This window comes from Aquarana catesbeiana, linkage group LG04 (genome assembly GCF_042186555.1).
Source record: "Aquarana catesbeiana isolate 2022-GZ linkage group LG04, ASM4218655v1, whole genome shotgun sequence".
NCBI lineage: Eukaryota > Metazoa > Chordata > Amphibia > Anura > Ranidae > Aquarana > Aquarana catesbeiana.
Window position 1 is genome coordinate 336,713,503 of NC_133327.1, and position 25,332 is coordinate 336,738,834.

General features: G+C 42.9%; 1 protein-coding gene across 1 annotated transcript in view; it reads right to left on the bottom strand.

Moving 5' to 3' along the window:
* The window catches only part of MDN1 (midasin AAA ATPase 1), a 455,945-nt gene that overhangs the window by 176,263 nt on the left and 254,350 nt on the right, over positions 1–25,332 (bottom strand). The window contains 6 exon segments of the mRNA XM_073628928.1: positions 4,694–4,861; positions 12,933–13,041; positions 13,132–13,357; positions 13,789–13,999; positions 14,191–14,308; positions 20,513–20,673. Of these exon segments, the coding sequence (XP_073485029.1) occupies positions 4,694–4,861; positions 12,933–13,041; positions 13,132–13,357; positions 13,789–13,999; positions 14,191–14,308; positions 20,513–20,673 (993 nt within the window).

Genomic DNA, 25,332 nt, shown 5'->3' on the forward strand with positions numbered 1-25,332 from the left:
GGTAGTATATGGGGGTCCCTGTCGCTATAAAACGCTGACGGCGAACCTAAATATTTACGTCCCTAACTAGCGTCACCAGCGACACTAATACAGCGATCAGAAAAATGATCGCTTAGCGACACTGGTGACGGGGGTGATCAAGGGGTTAAAACTTTATTGGGGGGGTTAGGGGGGGTACCCTAGACCTACAGGGGGCTAACACTAACTGCCCTACCACTTCTAACTGTCACAAACTGACACCATGCAGTAATCAGAAGAAAAAAAAACTGCTTGGTGTCAGTGTGACCGGGGGGGGTGGGGGGGTTTTATTGGGGGTGTAAAGTGTGCCTGGCATGTTCTACTGTGTGTGTGTGTTTGTGCACTCACTTAGATGTCTTCTCTCCTCGGCGCCGGAAAGGAAACTGCCGAGCCGAGGAGAGATGACATCACATCCTCTGCCTGTGTGTACTACACACAGGCAGGGGAGGATTCCCATTGGCTGGGAGCGACCGCGAGGGGGGGGCCACGAATGGATGGCCTCCCCCTCATCTCTGAACGCTCCCAGACCAAAGCCGACCGCCTCTGGCACCAGGGGGGGGGGGGGGGTGTTTGGGGGGACCGATTGGACCCCCCACCCGTGGGAGGCAGATCACGTTTGGGTACGTGATTCTGCCTGCCCGTGCCATTCTGATGACGTATATCAGCGTGAGGCGGTCGGCAAGTGGTTAAATACACAATTACAGTCATGGCCGAAATTGTTGGCACCCCAGAAATTTTTCCAGAAAATCAAGTGTTTCTCACAGGAAAGTATTACAGTAACACGTTTTGCTATACACACGTTTATTCCCTTTGTGTGTATTGGAGCAAAACAAAAAAGGGAGGAAAAAAAGCAAGTTGGACATAATGTCACACAAAATTCCAAAAATTAGGTGGTCAAAATTATTGGCACCCTTTCAAAATTGTGGAGAAATAAGATTGTTTCAAGCATGTGATGCTCCTTTAAACTCGCCTGGGGCAAGTAACAGGTGTGGGCAATATAAAAATCACACCTGAAAGCAGATAAAAAGGAGAGAAGTTCACTTAGTCTTTGCACTGTGTGTGCCACACTAAGCATGGACAACAGAAAGAGGAGAAGAGAACTGTCTGAGGACCTGAGAACCAAAATAGTGGAAAAATATCATCAATCTCAAGGTTACAAGTCTATCTCCAGAGATCTAGATTTGCCTTTGTCCATAGTGCGCAACATTATCAAGAAGTTTGCAACCCATGGCACTGTAGCTAATCTCTCTGGGCGTGGACGGAAGAGAAAAACTGATGGAAGGTTGCAACGCAGGATAGTCCGGATGGTGGATAAGCAGCCCCAAACAAGTTCCAAAGAAATTCAAGCTGTCCTGCAGGCTCAGGGAGCATTGGTGTCATCGCAAACTATCCATCGACATTTAAATGAAACGCCATGGTTGGAGACCCAGGAGGACCCCACTGCTGACACAGACATAAAAAAGCAAGACTACAGTTTGCCAAAACGTACTTGAGTAAGCCAAAATCCTTCTGGGAAAACATCTTGTGGACAGATGAGACCAAGATAGAGCTTTTTGGTAAAGCACATCATTCTACTGTTTACCGAAAACGTAATGAGGCCTACAAAGAAAAGAACACAGTACCTACAGTGAAATATGGTGGAGGTTAAATGATGTTTTGGGGTTGTTTTGCTGCCTCTGGCACTGGGTGCCTTGAATGTGTGCAAGGCATCGTGAAACCTGAGGATTACCAAAGGATTTTGGGTCGCACTGTAGAGCCCAGTGTCAGAAAGCTGGGTTTGCCTCAAAGATCTTGGGTCTTCCAGCAGGACAATAACCCCAAACATACGTCAAAAAGCACCCAGAAATGGATGGCAACAAAGCACTGGAGAGTTCTAAAGTGGCCAGCAATGAGTCCAGATCTAAATCCCATTGAACACCTGTGGAGAGAGCTTAAAATTGCTGTTGGGAAAAGGCACCCTTCCAATTTGAGAGACTTGGAGCAGTTTGCAAAGGAAGAGTGGTCCAAAATTCTTGGTGAGAGGTGTAAGAAGCTTATTGATGGTTATAGGAAGCGACTGATTTCAGTTATTTTTTCCAAAGGGTGTGCAAACAAATATTAAGTTAAGGGTGCCAAGAATTCTGACCAGCCCATTTTTGGAGTTTTGTGAGACGACATGTCCAATTTGCTTTTTTTCCTCCCTTTTTTTTGTTTTGTTCCAATACACACAAAGGGAATAAACATGTGTATAGCAAAACATGTGTTACTGCAATACTTTTCTGTGAGAAATACTTGATTTTCTGGAAAAATTTCTGGGGTGGCAACAATTTTGGCCATGGCAAACTCCAGGCAGGTAGTGTCGTGGTCGGGATTCAAACCATCGACCCTTCTTACTGCTAGGCGAGAGGGCTACCCACCACACCACTGTGCCACCCAATATATCAGCACCAGTGGGTTAAAAATGAATATATAGTGGGGACGGAAAGTATTCAGACCCCCTTAAATTTTTCACTCTTTGTTATATTGCAGCCATTTGCTAAAATCCTTTAAGTTAATTTTTTTTTACCTCATAAATGTACACACAGCACCCCATATTGACAGAAAAACACAGAATTGTTGACATTTTTGCAGATTAAAAAAGAAAAATTGAAACATCACATGGTCCTAAGTATTCAGACCCTTTGCTCAGTATTTAGTAGAAGCACCCTTTTGATCTAATACAGCCATGAGTCTTTTTGGGAAAAATACAAGTTTTTCACACCTGGATTTGGGGATCCTCTGCCATTCCTCCTTGCAGATCCTCTCCAGTTCTATCAGATTGGATGGTAAACGTTGGTGGACAGCCATTTTTAGGTCTCTCCGGAGATGCTCAATTGGGTTTAAGTCAGGGCTCTGGCTGGGCCATTCAAGAACAGTCACGGAGTTGTTGTGAAGCCACTCATTTGTTATTTTAGCTGTGTGCTTCGGCCCAGTCTGAGGTCCTGAGCACTCTGGAGAAGGTTTTCATCCAGGATATCCCTGTACTTGGCCGCATTCATCTTTCCCTCGATTGCAACCAGTCATCCTGTCCTTGCAGCTGAAAAACACCCCCACAGCAAGATGCTGCCACTACCATGCTTCACTGTTGGGACTGTATTGGACAGGCGATGAGCAGTGCCTGGTTTTCTCCACACATACCACTGAGAATTAAGGCCAAAAAGCTCTATCTTGGTCTCATCAGACCAGAGAATCCTATTTCTCACCATCTTGGAGTCCTTCAGGTGTTTTTTTTTTTAGCAAACTCCATTCGGGCTTTCATGTGTCTTGCACTAAGGAGAGGCTTCCGTCGGGCCACTCTGCCATAAAGCCCCGACTGGTGGTGGGCTGCAGTGATGGTTGACTTTCTACACTTTCTCCCATCTCCCGACTGCATCTCTGGAGCTCAGCCACAGTGATCTTTGGGTTCTTCTTTACCTCTCTCACCAAGGTTCTTCTCCCCCGATAGCTCAGTTTGGCCAGACGGCTGGCTCTAGGAAGGGTTCTGGTCGTCCCAAACGTCTTCCATTTAAGGATTATGGAGGCCACTGTGCTCTTAGGAACCTTAAGTGCAGCAGAAATTTTTTTGTAACCTTGGCCAAATCTGTGCCTTGCCACAATTTTGTCTGAGCTCTTCAGGCAGTTCCTTTGACCTCATGATTCTCATTTGCTCTGACATGCACTGTGAGCTGTAAGGTCTTACATAGACAGGTGTGTGGCTTTCCTAATCAAGTCCAATCAGTATAATCAAACACAGCTGGACTCAAATGAAGGTGTAGAACCATCTCCAGGATGATTAGAAGAAATGGACAGCACCCGAGTTAAATATATGAGTGTCACAGCAAAGGGTCTGAATACTTAGGACCATGTGATATTTCAGTTTTTCTTTTTTAATAAATCTGCAAAAATGTCAACAATTCTGTTTTTCTGTCAATATGGGGTACTGTGTGTACATTAATGAGGAAAAAAAATGAACTTAAATGATTGCAATATAATAAAGAGTGAAAAATTGAAGGGGGTCTGAATACTTTCTGTCCCCAATGTATACTATATACAAGTTGAACTCGGCTGCACCGTAATCTCACAATATCTCACGAGATTACAGGCAGCCCATCCACTTTTACACGGATCTCAGCCGTTTTCAGAGGAAACACTTCTCCTCTGTTTTCCCTCTGAGAACTGAAGTTCACAATGTCATAAATCAGCTGCAGAGGAGATAATTTTCTTCTGAGAACTGCCGAGAACTAAACAGAGAAAAAACCCAGTTTTATAAACACACACCTTGATTTGTATTCCAGGATTTTCTGGTCTTTAGCTGAGAGAACTTGCAATAAGTTAAGCCTTTACATAAAGTCTCAGAAATCTTTCATTAAAGTCTTTACATTATATAGTTTAAATACCATGTCAGATATATTAATTCATCATGGTAAAAGATGAAAAAAAAATGTATTAAACCCCCCCGATTTTCCCAAGGCTTTCCCATATCTACTCCTAGTGTGAGTGCTTCTTTGCAAGGCATGACTGGGAAGGACAGATTAAGGTGCACATGCAGGTTGTAGGGATTACACAAATGGTGCTTAATGTAAAACATTAAACAGTTTTGCTATACTTTTGGCAATGCCATGCACTAACTAGTAATAATAGAGGAAAATAAATACTGAATAAAATCCCATAATTTTACCTTCACAGAAGGTTCCAGAAGAACTTGAGTGGTGCTTCCATCTGGAGATGAGGTTGGTTTCCAGGATAACCAGTAATCTGGATCAGTGCTCACAGTACTATCCCAGAAAGATGAAAATACGCAACATATAAGCTCGGACCATAGTAATGCAACATCCCCAGAAGTAATCTGCAAAAAGAGACCATTACTCAGTAAAGCATGATATGAAATATCGGAGACAATACTCAGTAAAGTATGATATGAACTATAACATACATATACTGTACATATTTCTATAAAATTTTAAATGCTTTTAATGGCCATCAAGGTAGAACTAAAGACATTTTTTGTCTTGGACAAGGAAAAAAAAAAAAGGGGGGGGGGGGTTTAGAATACCTGTCAGGTTTCCTTTTTGCTGTCTGTACCTCCCATTTAGGAGATTTGTCTTGTTTGTTTGGTTTACTTTTGTTATGGAAAGTGAAAGAAAATCCTAACCAGTGGGTTGTCGCCAGAACAGCAATATGGGGCCAATCTTCCAATAAGGACACTAACTCTGAACCTGAAGAGCACTAAACATATGGTGCCTGCTTTAGTTTAAAACAGCACTGGGATAGCAGCTTTTAGGATAAGACTTCCAATTCAGATACCATGTTGGGAAGAGCAAAGAGAATGTCTAATGGGTTTAAACAGCTGTTTTTGCAGTGCAGAGAGCAACCGATTAACTCCACGCTGGGTCTAGACATTGCCAGCCTAGGAAATCTAGCAGCCAACTGCCTGACAGATGTAAATGTCAGACAAGGCTAAAGTGTGAATTTCTATCTAGGACAGGATCTGATCTAGGTCTCTTGCTGTGAAGACTTCTGGTTCCTCCCTCATGGTTGATGTACGCCCCTGCAATAGCGTTGTCCAAATAAATTAGAATAGGATGACCCTCCAAGCAAGACATTTAAAGCTGCAGAGACAGCCAAATCACCCAAGGCTCCAGAACGTTGATCAGGAGGAAATATTTCTCAAGATAACCAAATTCACATGCACAGAACAAGGTGTCCAGAACTGTATCCTAATCCAACAGGCTATAAGCAATCATGTAGTCTGCAATTAAACTGAGTAAATGAGACAATCAAAGAGAACTACCAGATTATCAGATTGAGGATTCTCAAGCAAAAGCATGAATTCCAGCAGCTCATTGACTGAAGAACATGAATCTGGGACTTGAAACACTGGCCTGAGCTGTGTTGAGGTTTAGGCCCAGAGAAACCAATTGATGTGTCAGTTTCTGAACGTGCAGATCAAACTGTTGAAATGTCTAGACAGTCAAAGCTACATTATCTGGAATCGCATGAACGGTTCTCAATGAATGGTTGCCTGTATAACCTACAACGGAGATGCCACAACAGTGCATCAGAGCTGGTAAAGGAGCAAACATCTTGGTGCATAACTAAAGTTCAGATGAGAATCTGAACGGAAGGGCCACAAAGTACACAGGACCCATAGCAAAGCGTAGGGAACCCTGGTGCCTTGGAAAGATGGGCCTGACAAGCACACGTCTGATGTCCACAGGGACCATAAAATCTTCCTGGTGAAAGGATGTGATGGCAGGCCTGGTGAATACCACACAAACACCATGTGAACTGTGTCAGATCAAATAAAGATTTTCAGAGCTTTAAAATGGAAGATGGGGTTCATTCCCCTTGGGATTTGGAAAAAAAAACTCTGAAAAACTGTCCTGCCACAGGAACTAGGGTAAACACCTTGATCCAGAAGACCTGGGAGGGCTAGATGGATCTGCTAATATGTACAGTGACAAAAGGAACATAGGAAGTGAGAAACCAAGGAGGGAGAAGGGAGTGACACTCTAGCTTGTACCCCTGGAAACCACCTACCATACACAAACATCTGAGATGCAAGCTCACAAGTGTTAACAAGATGTCTACTTTAAGTTAAAGTAGGACTAAATGTTAATAGAAAGGCAGGTTTTTTTTACTGCAGGAGACATGCAATGCAAGTATACCTTACCTGCCTATTGCAATCTTCTGCAGAATGTACACTGAGCTGTGCATGCACAGGTCGTTTAGATGACCAGTGAACTGGATGCCTTGAGTTCTGAGAAGAGCAAAAAGGTGCTAGGACTTTAGTGAAAACTCGGAGCGGAGGATTGTCACACTGCCTTTTGGCCTAACTGGAAATGATTATCTACCGTCGCTGAGCCCAGAAAATGCTGATGAGGTAGATAAATGGGAATGTGGATAGACATCCTGGATATCTACAGATGTTAGGCACTCCCCTCATCTCAGATAGGCAAAAAGGACTCTTGCAGATCCCATGTAAAATGTTGGAATTTGATGGCATTCATTAAAGAGGAAGTAAACCCTGGCTCTTTTTTTGGTCACCTGCAAAGTAAAGGCACAATGCGCTAGTAGGCATTGCCTACTAGCACATTATGTGAAACTTACCTGCAAATGAAGCTCTCTTCGTCACCACTGGAGGCCGCATCCATATTCGCCCATCTTCCTTCCAGGTCCGCAGACTCCGGCTGTGTGATTGGCTGGAGCCACGTGACGTCACTCCCGTGCATGCGCACGGGAGCTGCTGGACCACGGTACAGGGCTCTGAAAAATGGCACAAGCTTTAGATTGCATACACCAATGACGTCATTGGCGCAGCATACAGTAAATATCTCCAAACGCTGCATGTTTAGGAGATATTTACTAGAGGTCAACTGATATGGGTTTCTCTCTGGCCGATATTTAGAAATCGCGGCCGATGGTCGATATATGATGCCGATTTTTTTGGGCCGATATGTTAGCCCGATTTTTTTCTTTTTCCCCTTCATTTCATAAAATCTAACAGTTAGACCTATTTTAACACTGGAGCATTTTTCAGGCGCTTTTGGGCTAAAAATAGCGCCTGTAAAGTGGCTCCGCCGCAGTCTCAGTGTGAAAGCCCGAGTGCTTTCACACTGAGGCGATGCGCTGGCAGGATGTTAAAAAAAAAAAAAAAAAAAAGTCCTGCAAGCAGCATCTTTGGAGCGGTGTGTACCGCTCCTCCACCACTCCTGCCCATTGAAACGAATGCGCACAGCTGCCGAAGCGCCTGCAAAGCGATTTGGCGGCAGCGTTTCACGTGCGCATTTCATCGGCCGCTAGCTGGGTTATAAGCGCCCCGCTAGCGGCCGAATAGCGCCGCTAAAACTATCAGCGTTTTACCGTCAATGCCTGCCCGCTCCAGTGTGAAAGCAGCCTTAATAAGTGATACAGAAAATTTCTTACATTTAAACATTTATTTATCAAAACAAACCTCCAATCAGTTCACGTGCATGTATAATTTAGATAAAAAAAAAAAACAAAACTATACCTTAAATATTAAATACACAAAAACAGGTAATCAAGACTTTTGGACGAAAAAAATGGGCTAACTTTACCGTTTTATTTATTTTTTAATTCATTAGTGTACTTTTCCCAAAAAAATAGCATTTGAAAGACCGCTGCGCAAATACCGTGTGACATAAAGTATTGCAACAACCGCTATTTTATTCCCTAGGGTCTCTGCTAAAAAATAAATATATAATTTTTGGGGGTTCTAAGTGATTTTCTAGCAGAAAATACAGGATTTTTACTTGTAAGCAAGTGTCAGAAAAGATTTAGTCTTTAAATGGTTAAACTGAGAACTCCAACACACAGAGTTTAGTTCATTGATAAGTAAAAACATTGTATCTCTTCTTGGTTCTTTTATCAGACTTGGCAGGCTGCCCAGAGAGGACAAACAAGTCGCTCCACGTAAGACTTTAGGCAACTTGCATTGACTTCTATTACAGAAGTCGCGCTGAAGTTATAATCGGCCTTTTTTATCAGCACAATCGGCCGATGTCAATTAATTAAAAAACGCCAAATATTGGCCGATATATCGATCGACCTCTAATATTTACAGTACCTATAGGTAAGCCTTACCTATAGGTACAAACAGAGGGACGTTTACTTCCTCTTTAAGGGATTTTACATCCAGAACAGGATGAATACTCCCGTTGAACTTTGGTATCGTGCAAAGGTTTGAACCAAAACTTTGGACGCCGTCTTGTGGAGATACTGGCACATCTACTCCATGGGACAAGAGATGCTTTAGGGCAGGGATATGCAATTAGCGGACCTCCAGCTGTTGCAAAACTACAAGTCCCATCATGCCTCTGCCTCTGGGAGTCATGCTTGTGGCTGTCAGAGTCTTGCTATGCCTCATGGGACTTGTAGTTCTGCAACAGCTGGAGGTCCGCTAATTGCATATCCCTGCTTTAGGACATCCTGCAAATCTGACTGCACGTGAGCAGTTTTTGGTTGACTGCGGAGAAGGAAGCAGTGAAAAGGTATCTATTTTGTACCCCTTTGAAACCACTGAATGAACCCAGTGGGGGATTAACATTACTAGATGCATCTATCCAGAGAGCTGAATGCATGGTTCAACCATAGAGACCACACTAGCAAGAATCTGGCAAGAAGCTGAAGTATTAACTTTTCTGCCACCTTTGCTAAAAAGACAGCGACTCCCTCACCTTTCACAAATGGAAGTGACCTAAGCAATTCGGGTGATAGCGACTAAAGATATTATCAAGGGGTGGAGAGGCTAAACAGCATTTACAGGTGTTGCTACCCAAAAATTCCAGTGGTGTTAGCCACTGGAAAAGATCAGATTTTCTGGCAGAAAATACTGCTTTAGTCAGACAGGCCTTATCTTGCACATCTGTGAGGAAGCTCAAAGGGACGGCAGCAGTGCCAGCGTAAAACCTTGCTCCAGAATAAGGAACTGCCACCAGTCTGAGTGATACTTTGAGGTTCCTCAGGCTCCACAAACACAATTCTTGCTATTTGTCCCATGTGCTCCAGCTCCTGAGTGCCTTTAATCAGCCATTGCGAAGGGAAGATTATTATCATCATCATTCAGGATTTATATAGCGCCAACAGTTTACATAGTGTTTTACAACTTGAGGGTAGACAGTACAAATAACAATACACATTAATACAGTAGGAATCAGAGGGCCCTGCTCCTTAGAGTTTACAATCTAAGAGGGGAGTTCAAGAGATACAAGAGGTAATAACCGTGGGTGATGTGTTGATTGAGAAAATAAATGTACAGTTGATAGGCGTCTCTGAAGAGATGAGTTTTCAGGGATCGTCTGAAAGTGGATAAAGTAGGAGAAAATCAGACAGATTGGGGTAGAGCATTCCAGAGGATGGGAGAGGCTCTGGATAAGTCCTGAAGGCGAGCATGGGATAAGGTGGAGGAGGTTTGAGAGCAGGTCTTGGGAGGAGCGAAGAGAACGATTAGGTTGGTATTCTGAGACTGGGTTAGAGATGTACCTGGGGGCCAGGTTGTGGATGGCTTTGTAAGTTATAGTTAGTATCTTTAATTTAATTCGGTGACTGAGTGGCAGCCAGTGGAGGGATTGGCAGAGGGGTATAGCAGACGCTGAGCAGTTTGTGAGGTGGATGAGCCTGGCAGCAGCATTCATGATCGACTGAAGTGGGGATAGCCTATTTAGAGGTAAGCCAATGAAGAGGGAGTTGCAGTAGTCGAGGTGGGAGAGGACCAGGGAGTGGATTAGAAGCTTTGTGGTGACATTGGTTAGGAAGGGGCGTATCTTGGAGATGTTGTGGAGGCAAATTTTGGATAGCGATAGGATGTGGGGCTGAAAGGTTAGTTCAGACTCCAGGATTACACCTAGGACCTTGGCGTGGGGGGACACGTTGATATCGACAGAGAAAATCAGGGGAAGCGGCACCTGAGGGAGGAAATATCATGAGCTCAGTTTTGGATAGGTTGAGTTTGAGGGAGTGATGTGACATCCAGGCTATGTCTGCTAGTAAGTTGGTAATGCGTGAGGAAACAGATGGAGAGAGCTGGGGGGGGGGAGAAGGGTGGGAGGATCTTTCCTTGTAGGATTTTTACAGAACGGAAGCAGACTTAAGGAGGTACAGCATGTCAAGTATGAAGGAATCACAATAACCCATGCACGAACAGAGTTCCCAAGCCTGCGTCCCTGAGGCAACAGGTGAAACCTCAAACAAGCATCTTGTGTCATTGGCAGAAATGATGACCAGTGCAGTCAGGAGGAAGTAGCCAGGAAGGAACTTCTGTTAGTGGTATTGTAAAAAAAACAAAACAAAAAACAAAAAACGACAACCACCAATTTTTGAAAAAGGTAACGTTATCATAACATTATCTATAAAACAAATGAGACAAAAATCAGGGTAAAAAAACCCACTAGTGTAGATTACCCCAAACCTGTGCCCTCCAAATTTCCAGTGCGATTGGCACACTTGTAGGATAAAAGAATATAGTGCAGTATCTAATACTGATCCAGGAAATAATCCAACAAGATTTATGTAGGCAGAAACTGGTAAGTAAATGATGCAGGAAAAACCCATCTTACCTTGTTTATGTGGCTTGTCCCACTCAGGTTCCAGGCTTTACTCATTATGGTGGGCAAACCCCTGAAGGCTTCTTCAGGACCTGGGTGCCATATGAATTGACCACAGTGCTAGAGCTGTATAGCACCCCATGGCTAACTCACTCACTCATGAACCAAGCTGAGCACTGGGCACAGGATCCAGTGCCCGAAACAAACATTACAGGCCAGCCCCACTGTTACAGGTTCAGAGGACCATTCGCAAGATGTGCATTGAGGGTAACCAATCTAAAAACTGCTAGTAAGCCATAAAGAGATAAGCAGTCAAAGGCTGATATATTAGCCAAAGATTTGGAATACCAGTGAAAATTAAAAAAGGAGAAGGTGCCCATCATAATACCTGCAAGAAAACTGGAGCCTCATGGAGTGGACAGGTTTATATGGGTTAAGTGAGGGTGGTTACCAGCAAAGCTTATGCCAGTGTTCAATTACTGGAAGGGAGTGGCACATAACCCATAGTCTATAAGTCAACTCCTTTGCCCTGTACTGTACCATTAGGATAAATACATTGAGGCTTTTCACAACAGAGCTGAAGAAAAGGCGTACCACCTCCTAGGACACTAGCAAAGTTTAGGCATGACTGGTGGAGGCAGGGTTATATGGAAGGTGGTTTAAAGAGTATGTAAACCCATTCCTGATTTGTCTGCTGTGCCATGTACTTGTTTGAAAAAGTATCCTGTTCTTTGTATTGCTTCCTTTTTTTGAAATCCCTGAGAGGAATGGAGGACATTGATCACTGAGGTGGAAGGGGGTACTGAGAACTAAGATGTAATAGGGGGAATGAGAAGCCTGATGTAAAAGGGGAAATGGGGCTCCTGATGTGACAGGAGGCCCCATTTTAGATTGGGGTGCCTTGAGATTCCAATTACTTTTAAAGGTTGTCCAGGGGCTTCAGTTTAGCCAATTTTCATAGACTTTAGGAAGCCTCAAGGTGGAATAAATAAAAAGCGCAATTGAAAATTTTCTTGCTGAATCCCTGAGGAAGTCACGTGATTGTGACGATGCGCGTGGGAGGAGTCAGGTGAGAGAGTACTGTGTTTGTGAAACATACGAGAGCTGCTCGCCCGTCGGATGATTTTTTAAAGTGCATGGTTTCAAGTTTTAATGTAGGTGGATATTATGCAATAAATGTGAAACCTTTATATACTACACAATGGGTGTGTATTTTTTATACTGAGGGGACGTGGAGGAAAGGAAGTCCATACAAAGCCAGCTCAGTGAGGAGAGTGGAAGGAGATTGAACAGCTGAGGAGCCTGAAATTAAACCCAGCAAGGGAAAGCGATATTAGGCCTCGAAAAAGATCTAAACTGGAGGTGAGTGTCACTGCACAATTGTAATAACTGAAATCCACAAGGGTGCAGGTGGAAAAACTGCAGGATAGTGTGTCACTGAATAATGAAAGCAGTTTTGTGGTTTGAAAGTAAGATTTTGGTTTAAAAACATTAATTGGATTGCACATGGATAGGCACAGCCAACATTTTTTATTTTAAATTCCCCTGCTGGCAATCTAGTTGGGTTTTTTTCCCCCCCTCGGTTCCTATCTGAAAACTCTATATATAAATAGGTTAACGATTGCCATTAAAGAGTTAATGTTTTATGTTTATGGATCATAGCAAGGGTTAAAGATCAAGTTACCTAATTTGTACCCGATTAAAAAGCTCTTTGTGATCATTAATGATATTTAGTAAGCAATTACAATTCCGTTAATCTGTTTTGAAAAGCCAAGACAATTTATTTTCTATTAGAAACCAAGGATTAAGAAAAAAAAACAAATTATTGTTCCTGCAGGAAATATAAAACTCTACCTCAGAATGCTGAGTAAGAAAGTTGAAAGCGCGAACATGCTGCGAAGGCAAGGAGGTATGTTTCAAACAAAATGACACTAGCTGATTCAAGTCAGACTGCATGTTCTTTCTGTGGAGGCAAAAAAATAAACATAAAAATGCTACACGGTTTTCATATTCCATCCTGAATGAAAATTAAACCGCTGAATATTGTTATTACCTTACATAGTAAGAATGTGACAGCAGGTCAGTCACCAGTTTGTACTGCCAAAGCAGCATGAGATATTCCATGCTTGGCCACATCTGAACTTCACTTGAAAGCTGTGCTAACTCCTTTTGGTCCATTGGAGTATATGATTGTTCATTACTTTTTTCTTCAGGAAATAAGGGAATTTTCTGTTCCTTCATATGTGACCTCAGTATTTCCACTGACACAGAGAGTCTCTCTGTAAAGACAAATATCTGTGATAATAAACTAGAGTACGTGCTTAGAAGGCCAAGACAACAGAAGTGTGACTTTCAGTGATCAATTTCTCAAGATATATACATATTTTGCACAGGAACCACAAGTCTGTCCTTTCAACAAAAGATAAGCAAACATCCCCACCTGCCACTTTCTTCATATTAAAACAGAACATGCACACACTCAAAAATCAAGACACATACCGGGCAAAAAGTAACCATTTCTTGGGTCATATATTGCATTTCAGTCCAAGGCATTTCAATTGAGAAATAGCTGTCCCAAATGAGCCTTAATCGCAGAGGGATTTTCCCCCCTCCTGGCAGATTACATTTCAAATAAAAGGCAAACTACATATTTAAACATATCAATTATAACTCATGTTACTTATTTAAGCAAAGTAAAGAAAGCCATTACCAGTGTTCACATCTTCTTGATGATTTGCACGAAGGATAGATGTCCATTCTTGTAGTAATTTGTGTTTGGTTTCCCAATCAGAGCTAGCTGCTTTTAATCTGTAGAAGTCACGCTGGCCACTGCTCTCTCCTTTAGCTGGTCTCAGATCAACCACATTAAGGGAAGTGCTGAGAGCTTTAAGTTTATCCATACACTGTACCACAGAAGCCTCCTGTAAATTTTACAAGGTAAAAAGTATTTATGGGCACACAACTCCTAAAAACTTTAAATTATAGTGCTGCTATATAGGCATTATAGGTACATCCATTATACAGTATAAAAGTAAATATCAAGTAAAAAAAAAAAGTTGACGTAATAGCAAATGTGTGTATATATTTTCGCAAATCATATTGGGTGTAATACCTTGAATGGTAGAGGTCTGCCAAGAATTTTCTGAAGCAGCTTTACACTAGCAGGCATTTGTGTGGATGAGAGACATTCCTGAATACTCTCAGACACAGACTGGACTTCCTGAGAAAGCCTAGAGACAGAGGAATCCATTAATGTGAACATAGAGTGTATAAGCTCATGAGAAATTCAACTAAATGCTTGCATTCACCAAGGGACATCCTAAAATATCACATTATGCCAATATCACAGAACAGAAGCCAGCAATGTGCATAAGCAGCAAATTAAGAGGTTAGTATAGAACGCCATGTTGCATGTTAACCTCCCTGGCGGTATGATTATTTCCGATTTTAGGTGCTGAAAGCGGTACAATTATTTTGCATGGAAATTTGGCGTTTTATATGGTAGGCCTGTAATTCTTAACAATAATACACTTAAATCTTTCCACCAAGAGTCTAGTAGATATCCCGGGTATGATGAAGTTTGAAACAAAATCATAAATTATAATATAATAAATAATAAAATAAATTTCCCCACGATTCACTATCGCTTAATTCTGCAAGTGTTCTAATTTACTATTGCTGTTTTCTAGCTGGTCTAAAGCCACTTTTGACATAAAGGGACACTTTTTGGTTGCTATGGACAATCTCCAGTTTCCAGGCAAAAAGAACAGTATGTATCATATAAAACTGCATGCAGGGCATCGGACAAAGCACTGGGGACAAAAGGGATGTGAAATGATTTCATACAGTACTGTAATCTCCGCCGCAACGCACGCAGGGAACAGAGCCTGGCACAGAGAGGCTTCGGAGGAGGACAGAGCCCGCAGACAGCGTGGGGGGACATCACAGGATCCTGGGGACAAGGTAAGTATACCGCACCAGGATCCTGCAATGTGGCTCGGGGTTACCGCTAATGGTGCTGAAATTTAACCCCGAGCCACACTCGAGAATACCGCCAGGGAGGTTAAAGTGGTTCTAAAGGCTTTTTTCCATAAAATAACAAACATTTTGAACTTACCTGCTCTGTGCAATGGTATTGCACAGAGTGGCCCCCTCTTTTGCGTCTACCCCCATTGCAAGCTCCTGCTATGGGGTAGAAATGCAGGCTCAATTCCAAGTTGGGCTGTCCAGCCCAACACAACCCTGCTCCAGCTAGTCCTAGAACATTTTTTACCTCAATGCAGGCAAACAAGCCAACCGTACTGCCACCCCATGGTCGGGTCACAGGCACCTCTTCCCCAACCCCGGTCGGTCACCAGCCCCGAACTTACCGTATCTAGATCGCGGGCAGCTTCTCTTCCTCCTGGTGCTTCACGGCGGCTTCCCCTGCGTCTCCTCCCTCCTCCTCGGCCACCAATAGGATCACTTCTCCTCTTGGGCAATCGGATGACGGGTCTCAGGACCCGCTTTCTGATTGGCCTGAAGGAGAACCAGGAAGCCAATAGCGAATATTAATTTTTGAAGCCTATTAGAGCCTCTGGCTCTAATCACGTGCTTCAAAAAAAACAAAAACAAAAAAAAAAAAAAAAACACACAACACTTTGGAATCCACGCGTCCAGCATGTAGATTAGGGGACCGGCACCCCTGCACCCTGCATAACGGGCCGCCACTGGCATTAATGTAAAAACGTAACTTTAGAAGCACTTTAAGTTAAACTGTAAGCTTTGTCATCTATATGCAGGGACCATCAATGCATGTGACAGAGCTAGGCCAATCAAAGCTGTCACAGGAGAGTCAATTGCCCTGGGTAGAATACGACTCCATTAACTCATAGCTTACAGGACTTTCACCCATGACAGCTAAATGTAGCAGCGAGTGAGAGAAAGGCAAATATTGCCCTAAAAAGGAGTCTACAGTAAAGTGGAATTAAACCCTGCTATACTCGAGCAATGCAATTTTCTTTGTAAAGGTCTTCAAGGTTCGAAATCTATGGTAATCTTGATTGGCTGGCTTGTGGTTTTGGTCTAAGAGTCACGTTAAATATATCCTACTGGGAAGTATGACATGTGTACCATTTGGATACTGGCTAATTTGATAGATATTCTTGTAGCTTACAAGTCACTCAGAGATTTGGCATACATATAGTTTACTCACTCAGTAATTCTGCACAGTGATGAAAATTGTCAAGATCATATTTATCACACAAGGGTGACCATAAAACTGCACAGGTTTGTCACCAACTCAACGTAATGGAATGCAAAAATAGGATTTTTTTATCAACCGTAAAATCCATTTCTCTGAGTTAATTGACAGACACAGCCTCCTTTACTTATAACGATAGGGTTATATCGCCTCTGCAGGAGTAGGACTAGGCAGAAACAAAAAAACAAAACACTTGGCCACTCCCATGGGCCATCCTCAGTCAGTATATAACCACCCCCCCCCACTCTAGGTATTCAGTTCAGTAGCAAGCAGTTATAGAGGTATCAAAAAACACCACCATAGAGGGATGGGTGCTGTGTGTTAATGAAAACAGAGAAACGGATTTTACGGTAAGTTAAAAATCCTATTTTCTCATTCGTTCATTGACAAACACAGCCGTCCCAAAGCAGTGCCAACATGAAGGGTGGGAAAACAAAAATTCCAAGGCTAATACAAGAGCCAACCAGGTAACAGGAACTTCACCCAGGACAAGCTGGAACCCAACCTGAACGATACCCCTTCAAGGAGGGAATAGACCCTCTAAACAGTGGCCTGCAAAAAACTTGCGGCCAAAAGAGGCATCCGCAGGTGCCAAACCATCCACTTTGTAGAACTTGAAAATGTACACCGACGACCAGTGGCCGCCTTGCCAACTTACGCAACGGACTCCTGACGACAGAAGGCCCAAGAAGCACTAAGTGCCCGAGAAGAATGCACCATAAATGGGAAAGGAGGAAACCAATCCCCGACAGGATAGCCCAAAGACATCTGTCCTATCCATCCAGACCAACAGACTCAGTGGCTGGCAAATACACCCGAATCCCCCAAAACACATCCAAGCCAGATAAAGCCAATTCCTTGGGATGTGCTGACCAGGGACACAAGAAGCCAACCCAATGTCCTTATTCAAATGGAAATCCAAGGACAGAACTATGTAAAAAAAAGATGAAGCACCACCTTAACATGTGTAAGGTGAACGACAAGATAACACCACCATTCATGACACCCTGCATGTAAAGGTGATAGCCACCAGGAGGCCATCTTCCAAGACAGAGTAAGCAGTGGAACCTCCTGAATTTTTAGAGAGAAAGATAGAGATGCCTTTGGAGAACCGAAAACACCAAGTTCAGATCCCACGGCAGTGGAAGAAACCGCCCCGGTGGAAACAGACGTCTAACCTCTTGAACAAAAAGGCACGCACCAGGGAGTGTGAGACCAGGAGACACTGAAGAACACCGCCCAGGTCGACACCTGGCCCTCTATGGTACCAAGGCCTATTCTTGCTCATTCCTCTGTAAATGGAGGTAGGAAATGGAGCCACCTAAAGAGAACAAGGACAAATCTGATGAAACACGCTCCAGAGAAAGGTCCACCCTGTGGCCCAACCCTAGCCAACTGAGGTATCCGTCTGACAGCATTCCACTCCTGGAATGCTTTCGTCGGAAAGGGCCGGAACTAGACGTTCTGCCCACCGGAGGAGGATACTGGCAACAGCCAGGGTCGCCAATAGCCTTTTTGGCCCACCCTGGCGAGGGAAATAAGCCACCGCTGTTGCCTTGTCCGACTGGATGCCCCCAAAGTCTAGCTGTCCGTGATCCAGACCTAGTCTGATCAACTGAAGTTCCGGGATATTACACGGTAGTCCGGACACCAATGTCCAACGACCGTGAGCCGAGCTCAGTCCCAGGACATCTCCCCACCCGGACAGACTGGTATTGGCGGGCACCCTGTTCAATCCAAGGGGAGAAAGGATCTTCCCCACTGAAGAACCATAGAATGAAGCCACCGGACTAGGGAACCTCCGGTTTCCTGACCAAGCCGAATCCGATTGTTCAGAGACCTTGGGTATTTGTCCCATTATGTCAGGATCTCCCCGACGGGAGCCTACGTGGAACTGTGCAAATGACCTTTCTTCCAAAAAAAAAAAAAAAAAGGGTAGATACCATCAGACCCAACACCCACATGTAGATCCGCAGAGGAGCCCACCTGCCGGATAATTAAAAAATGCTGCATGCCACCTCTGGAATCTGTCCAGGGGAAGAAACACACTGGCCAGAGCTGAAGCCGGGTCAGGCTCAGACAAACCAACGTTCTGGCCAGAACAAAGCAGACTTCCGATAGTATAGACACCAACTGAAATCAGATAAAGTCTGTATAGGAACTACGTTGCTCCTTGGTGCAATCGAGAATTTGGCACAGAAGATAGCCCAGGACCGTCAACCCCCACTGACGTAACCATGCCAGATCCTGGGCCTACACCCCGTGAACACCCGAGAAGTGGTGGCCAGATCAAAGGACCACACCACGTGTCGATAACGCTCCGCACCCACAGCAGACGAAGGAAGTGCTGGAGTCGGGCACATAACAGGATGCTTAAGCATTCGCAATGTCATAGAAGACAGAAAAACCCCATGAAGGAGTGCCACCGCTGCGTGGACGGACTCCATCCTGAACTCCTGTACCCACACAAGGCAGGTCAGGGCCTTGAGGTCCAGAATTGGATGTACCATGCCCTTCATCTTTTAAACTGTGCACAGGTTCGAATAAAACCCCTGACACAGCAAGCAGTCTGACGACAGACGACCATTGGAGGCAACAGACTGTTTGGAGGAACACAGCCGGAAAACTTTATAATCGAACTCAAGACGCGACATGAAGTCACTCAGAATACCCCCCCCCCCCCCCCCCCTCCCAAAATACATGTCTAAGCACCACTGAGGGGTTCACTACTGGTTTAACAGTCCCCTTCTGAAAGGGGGGACTCCCCAAAAGGGGTACCTTACAGCCAGTGTTTTTGGAAACGCAAAAGGCACTTTGGACACTCTCAGTCGTCATGGACAAATCTATCAAAACAAGAGAGACGGGAACGCTTTCACCACGTAAGACTGTTTATCCAAGAGGGTACCAGCCCCCCTCGCAGCCAAGGCTGCATCCCCCATCTTGAAAGGTTCCCACACAGATGTAACAAGCGCGACAACCAGCACCCCTTTGATGTAAGATTTAATAGATGGAAAGTTTAATAAAATGACTGAAGTTCTGCTTTCATTTGCACTGACAAGGGGCAGGATTGCTTTCTAATTACTGGGACTTCAGCCGGTGTCTTGGCTTTCCGTGCGTTCAATACTTTTCCCCTGTCTCATTCCATTTTATGGCACATAACTTGATTTCTGAACTTATTTGTTTTGGTTTGGTTTATTTGTATGTATGGATTCCATGGGTTGTTACTGACATGTGGTGAATATTTCATGTCAATAGCACCTTAAAAATATATTTACCTAGAAAAATGGTGATGTGTTCAATACTTATTTTACCTGCTGTATATATGAAGCAAAATTCTGCTATTTTGTGTACTGTTAGAATCTGCATTGTATATGACCAAAGAACACAGAGAAAATAATCCACTCCTGCGCTAGTGAGACATCCCATCCATCCACTGTTCAGACAAGATTCTCCAGGTGCAGCTGCTTTGCCCTAAATTGACAAGGTCTGCAGAGCAATGTGTTTCTAAAGCAAAAAAAAGGAAAAAAAAAAAAAAAAAAAAAGGGGTAAGCGCTCCCCTAGTGTAAAAACATTTACCCAATGTACACAAGCCTCTCACAAGACTGTGTGCCTCTGAATCATCCATCCCTGCTGTTTGGTGTTTGTGTGTTCCTCCAGTGACAGACTAGGACTGAGCCGGGGAAAGTCCACAGAAGAGCCAGGGGAGATCACAGGAGCCCCTGGATGCAAAGGCAGCAGGTAACAGTCAATTCACTGGGGCCTGTGTGTTCTGAACAAGCAGACAATACAAACAAACATGCAAGCTGGGGGAGTTGAGATTAAAAAAGCAGTGTAGTTGCCAGGGATATGGCAAACATTTTTAGGGGCATAGCCTCCTTCAGGCATCAGAGAAATGTGAGTTTAATGGATTAATTTTAGGTTTTACCCTTAATAAAAAAAAAAATAATAATAATACACTTGGGAAGTGTTTCCCTTTTTTCATTGTATATGACCAAACCTATCCGGTAAACACCATGATCAGTGACATAATTAAGGTGCATGATATGCAGGACAGTTACATAAATAGGTTGTATAAAGAAAACCCATAAACTTAAATTTTTTCTTTTTTTTTTTTTTTAACTAGTTTGATACAATCAGCCGAGTTTAAGAGCTTGTAGACGATCATATTAAGCACAGATACAATGACACCAACCTTTGATGCTCATGTCCAAGGAACAGCTGTGTAATTGGCTTCAAGGAGTACTTTGCTAACCACTGCCAATGAAAGGTTAGCAGGGCCAAATCAGCTGACTCCAATCCAACAGTCTCAGACAAAACCCTGAATCGATCACGCCACTGGAGACAACAGAACAACTAAGAAAAAAAAGACACCACCAATTAATACATAAACAACATCATTAAAACAAATAGGCTTATTGCAAGAAAATGTACTTTTACCAAGCATATTTTTCACCAAAAATATATACTGCAACTGACATACAGTGGATATAAAAAGTCTACACACCCTTGTTAAATATCAGGTTTCTGGATGTAAAAAAAAAAAAGACAAAGATAAATAATTTCAGAATTTTTTCCACCTTTGATGTGACCTATAAACTGCACAACTCAATTTAAATCTTTGGGGGGGGGGGGGTTGAATTAAAAAACTAAACAGTGACATTACCAGGAACTGTAAGTACCTCCAAACTTGATGAAGACAAAAAAAAATAAAATGGTCGGGGAGGCTGCCAAGAGGCCTACAGCAACAATAAAGGAGCTGCAGGAATATCTGGCATGCACTGGCTGTGTGGTACATGTGACAACAATCTCCCATAATCTTCATATGTCTGGGCTATGGGGTAGAGTGGCAAGACGGAAGCCTTTTCGTATGAAGAAAAACATCTAAGCCTGGCTAAATTTAGCAAAAACACATCTAAAGTCTCCCAAAAGCATGTGGGAAAATGTGGTATGGTCTGATGAAATCCAAGGTTGAACTTTTTGGCCTTAATTGCCAAAGATATGTTTGGTGCAAAAACAACACTGCACATCACCAAGAAAACACCATACCCACAGTGAAGCATGGTGGTGGCAGCATTATGCTTTCGGCCCGTTTTTCTTCAGCTAGAACAGGGCTTCTGCTAGAAAGCTTAACATAAAGAGGAACTTTTTCTTTCAGCATGACAGCGACCCAAAGCATACATACAAATCAACAAAAGGAATGGCTTCACCAGAAGATTAAAGTTTTGGAATGGCCCAGTCATAGCCCAGACTTGAATCAGATTGAAAACCTGTGGGGTGAGCTGATGAGGGCTGTGCACAGGAGATGCCCTCACAATCTGACAGATTTTGAGCGTTTTTACCAAGAGCGGGCAAATATTGCCAAGTCAAGACGTGCCATGCTGATAGACTCCTACCCAAAGAGACCGAGTGCTGTAACCAAATCAAAAGGTGCTTCAACAAAGTATTAGTTTAACCACTTGAGCCCCGGCCCATTATGCTGCCTAAGGACCAGAGGTCTTTTTCCAATTTGGCACTGCGTCGCTTTAACTGCTAATTGCGCGGTCATGCAATGCTGTACCCAAACAAAATTTGCGTCCTTTTCTTCCCACAAATAGAGCTTTCTTTTGATGGTATTTGATCACCTCTGCGGTTTTTATTTTTTGCGCTATAAACGGAAAAAGACCGAAAATTTTGAAAAAAAATGATATTTTCTACTTTTTGTTATAAAAAAAATCCAATAAACTAAATTTTAGTCATACATTTAGGCCAAAATGTATTCGGCCACATGTCTTTGGTAAAAAAAATGTCAATAAGCGTATATTTATTGGTTTACGCAAAAGTTATAGCGTCTACAAACTAGGGTACATTTTCTGTAATTTACACAGCTTTTAGTTTATGACTGCCTATGTCATTTCTTGAGGTGCTAAAATGGCAGGGCAGTACAAAACCCCCCCAAGTGACCCCATTTTGGAAAGTAGACACCCCAAGGAAATTGCTGAGAGGCATGTTGAACCCATTGAATATTTATTTTTTTTGTCCCAAGTGATTGAATGACAAAAAAAAAAAAAAAAAAAATATTTACAAAAAGTTGTCACTAAATGATATATTGCTCACACAGGCCATGGGCCTATGTGGAATTGCACCCCAAAATACATTCAGCTGCTTCTCCTGAGTATGGAGATACCACATGTGTGGGACTTTTTGGGAGCCTAGCCGCGTACGGGGCCCCGAAAACCAATCACCACCTTCAGGATTTCTAAGGGTGTAAATTTTTGATTTTACTCCTCACTACCTATCACAGTTTCGGAGGCCATGGAATGCCCAGGTGGCACAAAACCCCCCAAAATGACCCCATTTTGGAAAGTAGACACCCCAAGCTATTTGCTGAGAGGCATATTGAGTCCATGGAATATTTTATATTTTGACACAAGTTGTGGGAAAGTGACACTTTTTTTTTTTTTTTGCATAAAGTTGTCACTAAATGATATATTGCTCACACAGACCATGGGCATATGTGGAATTGCACCCCAAAATACATTTAGCTGCTTCTCCTGAGTATGGGGATACCACATGTGTGGGACTTTTTGGGAGCCTAGCCGCGTACGGGACCCCGAAAACCAATCACCGCCTTCAGGATTTCTAAGGGTGAAAATTTTTGATTTCACTCTTCACTGCCTATCACAGTTTCGGAGGCCATGGAATGCCCAGGTGGCACAAAACCCCCCCAAATGACCCCATTTTGGAAAGTAGACACCCCAAGCTATTTGCTGAGAGGCATGGTGAGTATTTTGCAGCTCTCATTTGTTTTTGAAAATGAAGAAAGACAAGAAAAAACATTTTTTTTTTTCTTTTTTCAATTTTCAAAACTTTGTGACAAAAAGTGAGGTCTGCAAAATACTCACTATACCTCTCAGCAAATAGCTTGGGGTGTCTACTTTCCAAAATGGGGTCATTTGGGGGGGGTTTGTGCCACCTGGGCTTTCCATGGCCTCCGAAACTGTGATAGGCAGTGAAGAGTGAAATCAAAAATTCACGCCCTTAGAAAGCCTGAAGGTGGTGCTTGGTTTTCGGGGTCCCGTACGTGGCTAGGCTCCCAAAAAGTCTCACACATGTGGTATCCCCGTACTCAGGAGAAGCAGCAGAATGTATTTTGGGGTGTAATTTCACATATTCCCATGGCATGTTTGAGCAATATAACATTTAGTGACAACTTTGTGCAAAAAAAAAAAAAAAAAAAAAAAAAAATGTGTCTCTTTCCCGCAACTTGTGTCGCAATATAAAATATTCCATGGACTCGACATGCCTCTCAGCAAATAGCTTGGGGTGTCTACTTTCCAAAGTGGGGTCATTTGGGGGGGTTTTGAACTGTCCTGGCATTTTATGCACAACATTTAGAAGCTTATGTCACACATCACCCACTCTTCTAACCACTTGAAGACAAAGCCCTTTCTGACACTTATTGTTTACATGAAAAAGTTATTTTTTTTTTGCAAAAAAATTACTTTGAACCCCCAAACATTATATATTTTTTTAAAGCAAATGCCCTACAGATTAAAATGGTGGGTGTTTCTTTTTTTTTTTCACACAGTATTTGCGCAGCGATTTTTCAAACGCATTTTTTGGGGAAAAAACACACTTTTTTAAATTTTAATGCACTAAAACACACTATATTGCCCAAATGTTTGATGAAATAAAAAAGATGATCTTAGGCCGAGTACATGGATACCAAACATGACATGCTTTAAAATTGCGCACAAACGTGCAGTGGCAACAAAATAAATACATTTTTAAAAGCCTTTAAAAGCCTTTACAGGTTACCACTTTAGATCTACAGAGGAGGTCTACTGCAAAAATTACTGCCCTCGATCTGACCTTCGCGGTGATACCTCACATGCATGGTGCAATTGCTGTTTACGTTTGACGACAGACCGCCGATTGCGTTCGCCTTAGCGCGAGAGCAGGGGGCGACAGGGGTGCTTTTTTTTTTTTTTTCTTTATTATTTTTCTGCTTTTTTTATCTTATTTTTAAACTGTTCCTTTCATATTTTTTTTTTTTAATCATTTTTATTGTTATCTCGGGGAATGTAAATATCCCCTATGATAGCAATAGGTAGTGACAGGTACTCTTTTTTGAAAAAATTGGGTCTATTAGACCCTAGATCTCTCCTCTGCCCTCAAAGCATCTGACCACACCAAGATCGGTATGATAAAATGCTTCCCCAATTTCCCAATGGCGCTATTTACATCCGGCGAAATCTAAGTCATAAAATGCTCGTAGCTTCCGGCTTCTTAGGCCATAGAGATGTTTGGAGCCACTCTGGTCTCTGATCAGCTCTATGGTCAGCTGGCTGAATCACCGGCTGCATTCTCAGGTTCCCTGTTGAGACAGGAGAGCCAGAGAAAAACACGGAAGACGGTGGGGGGGGGGGGGGGGGGGCATTCCCTCCCACGGCTTGTAAAAGCAGTCTAGAGGCTAATTAGCCGCTAGGATTGCTTTTACATGAAAGCTGACCGCTGGCTGAAAAGAATGATACCAAGATGATACCTAAACCTGCAGGCATCATTCTGGTATAACCACTCAAAGTCGTGAATGGCGTACCTGAAGACAAAAAAATGGTTAACAATAAAGCACAGTAAACGGTAAAGTATAAAAAATTGCATACCTGAAAAAGCAAACATGATAAAACATAATAACAATAAAACATTGCAGAATAGAATACAGTAAAAAAGAGCAGAACAATAGAGAGAGAATAGAGAGAGAGAGAGAACAATAAAACGACTATTTTTTTTTATTTTATATATATATTTTTTTTTTGACACTTTTTTTGTAACTAACTTTTATAACTGTAACCGGTTCCAGGCTCGGGTCTCTCAAAATGTGATGGCATCTTGGGAGACCCTGTGAAAGTGTGCCTAGTCTGTGCAATGCTGTACCCTACGCTAATACTCAACTAGTGAATGGTAGTGTTCAAAACATTCACCAATGCAAAGACCAGGATTGTCAGGACAGGAGGGACAATAATAGCGGGTGTC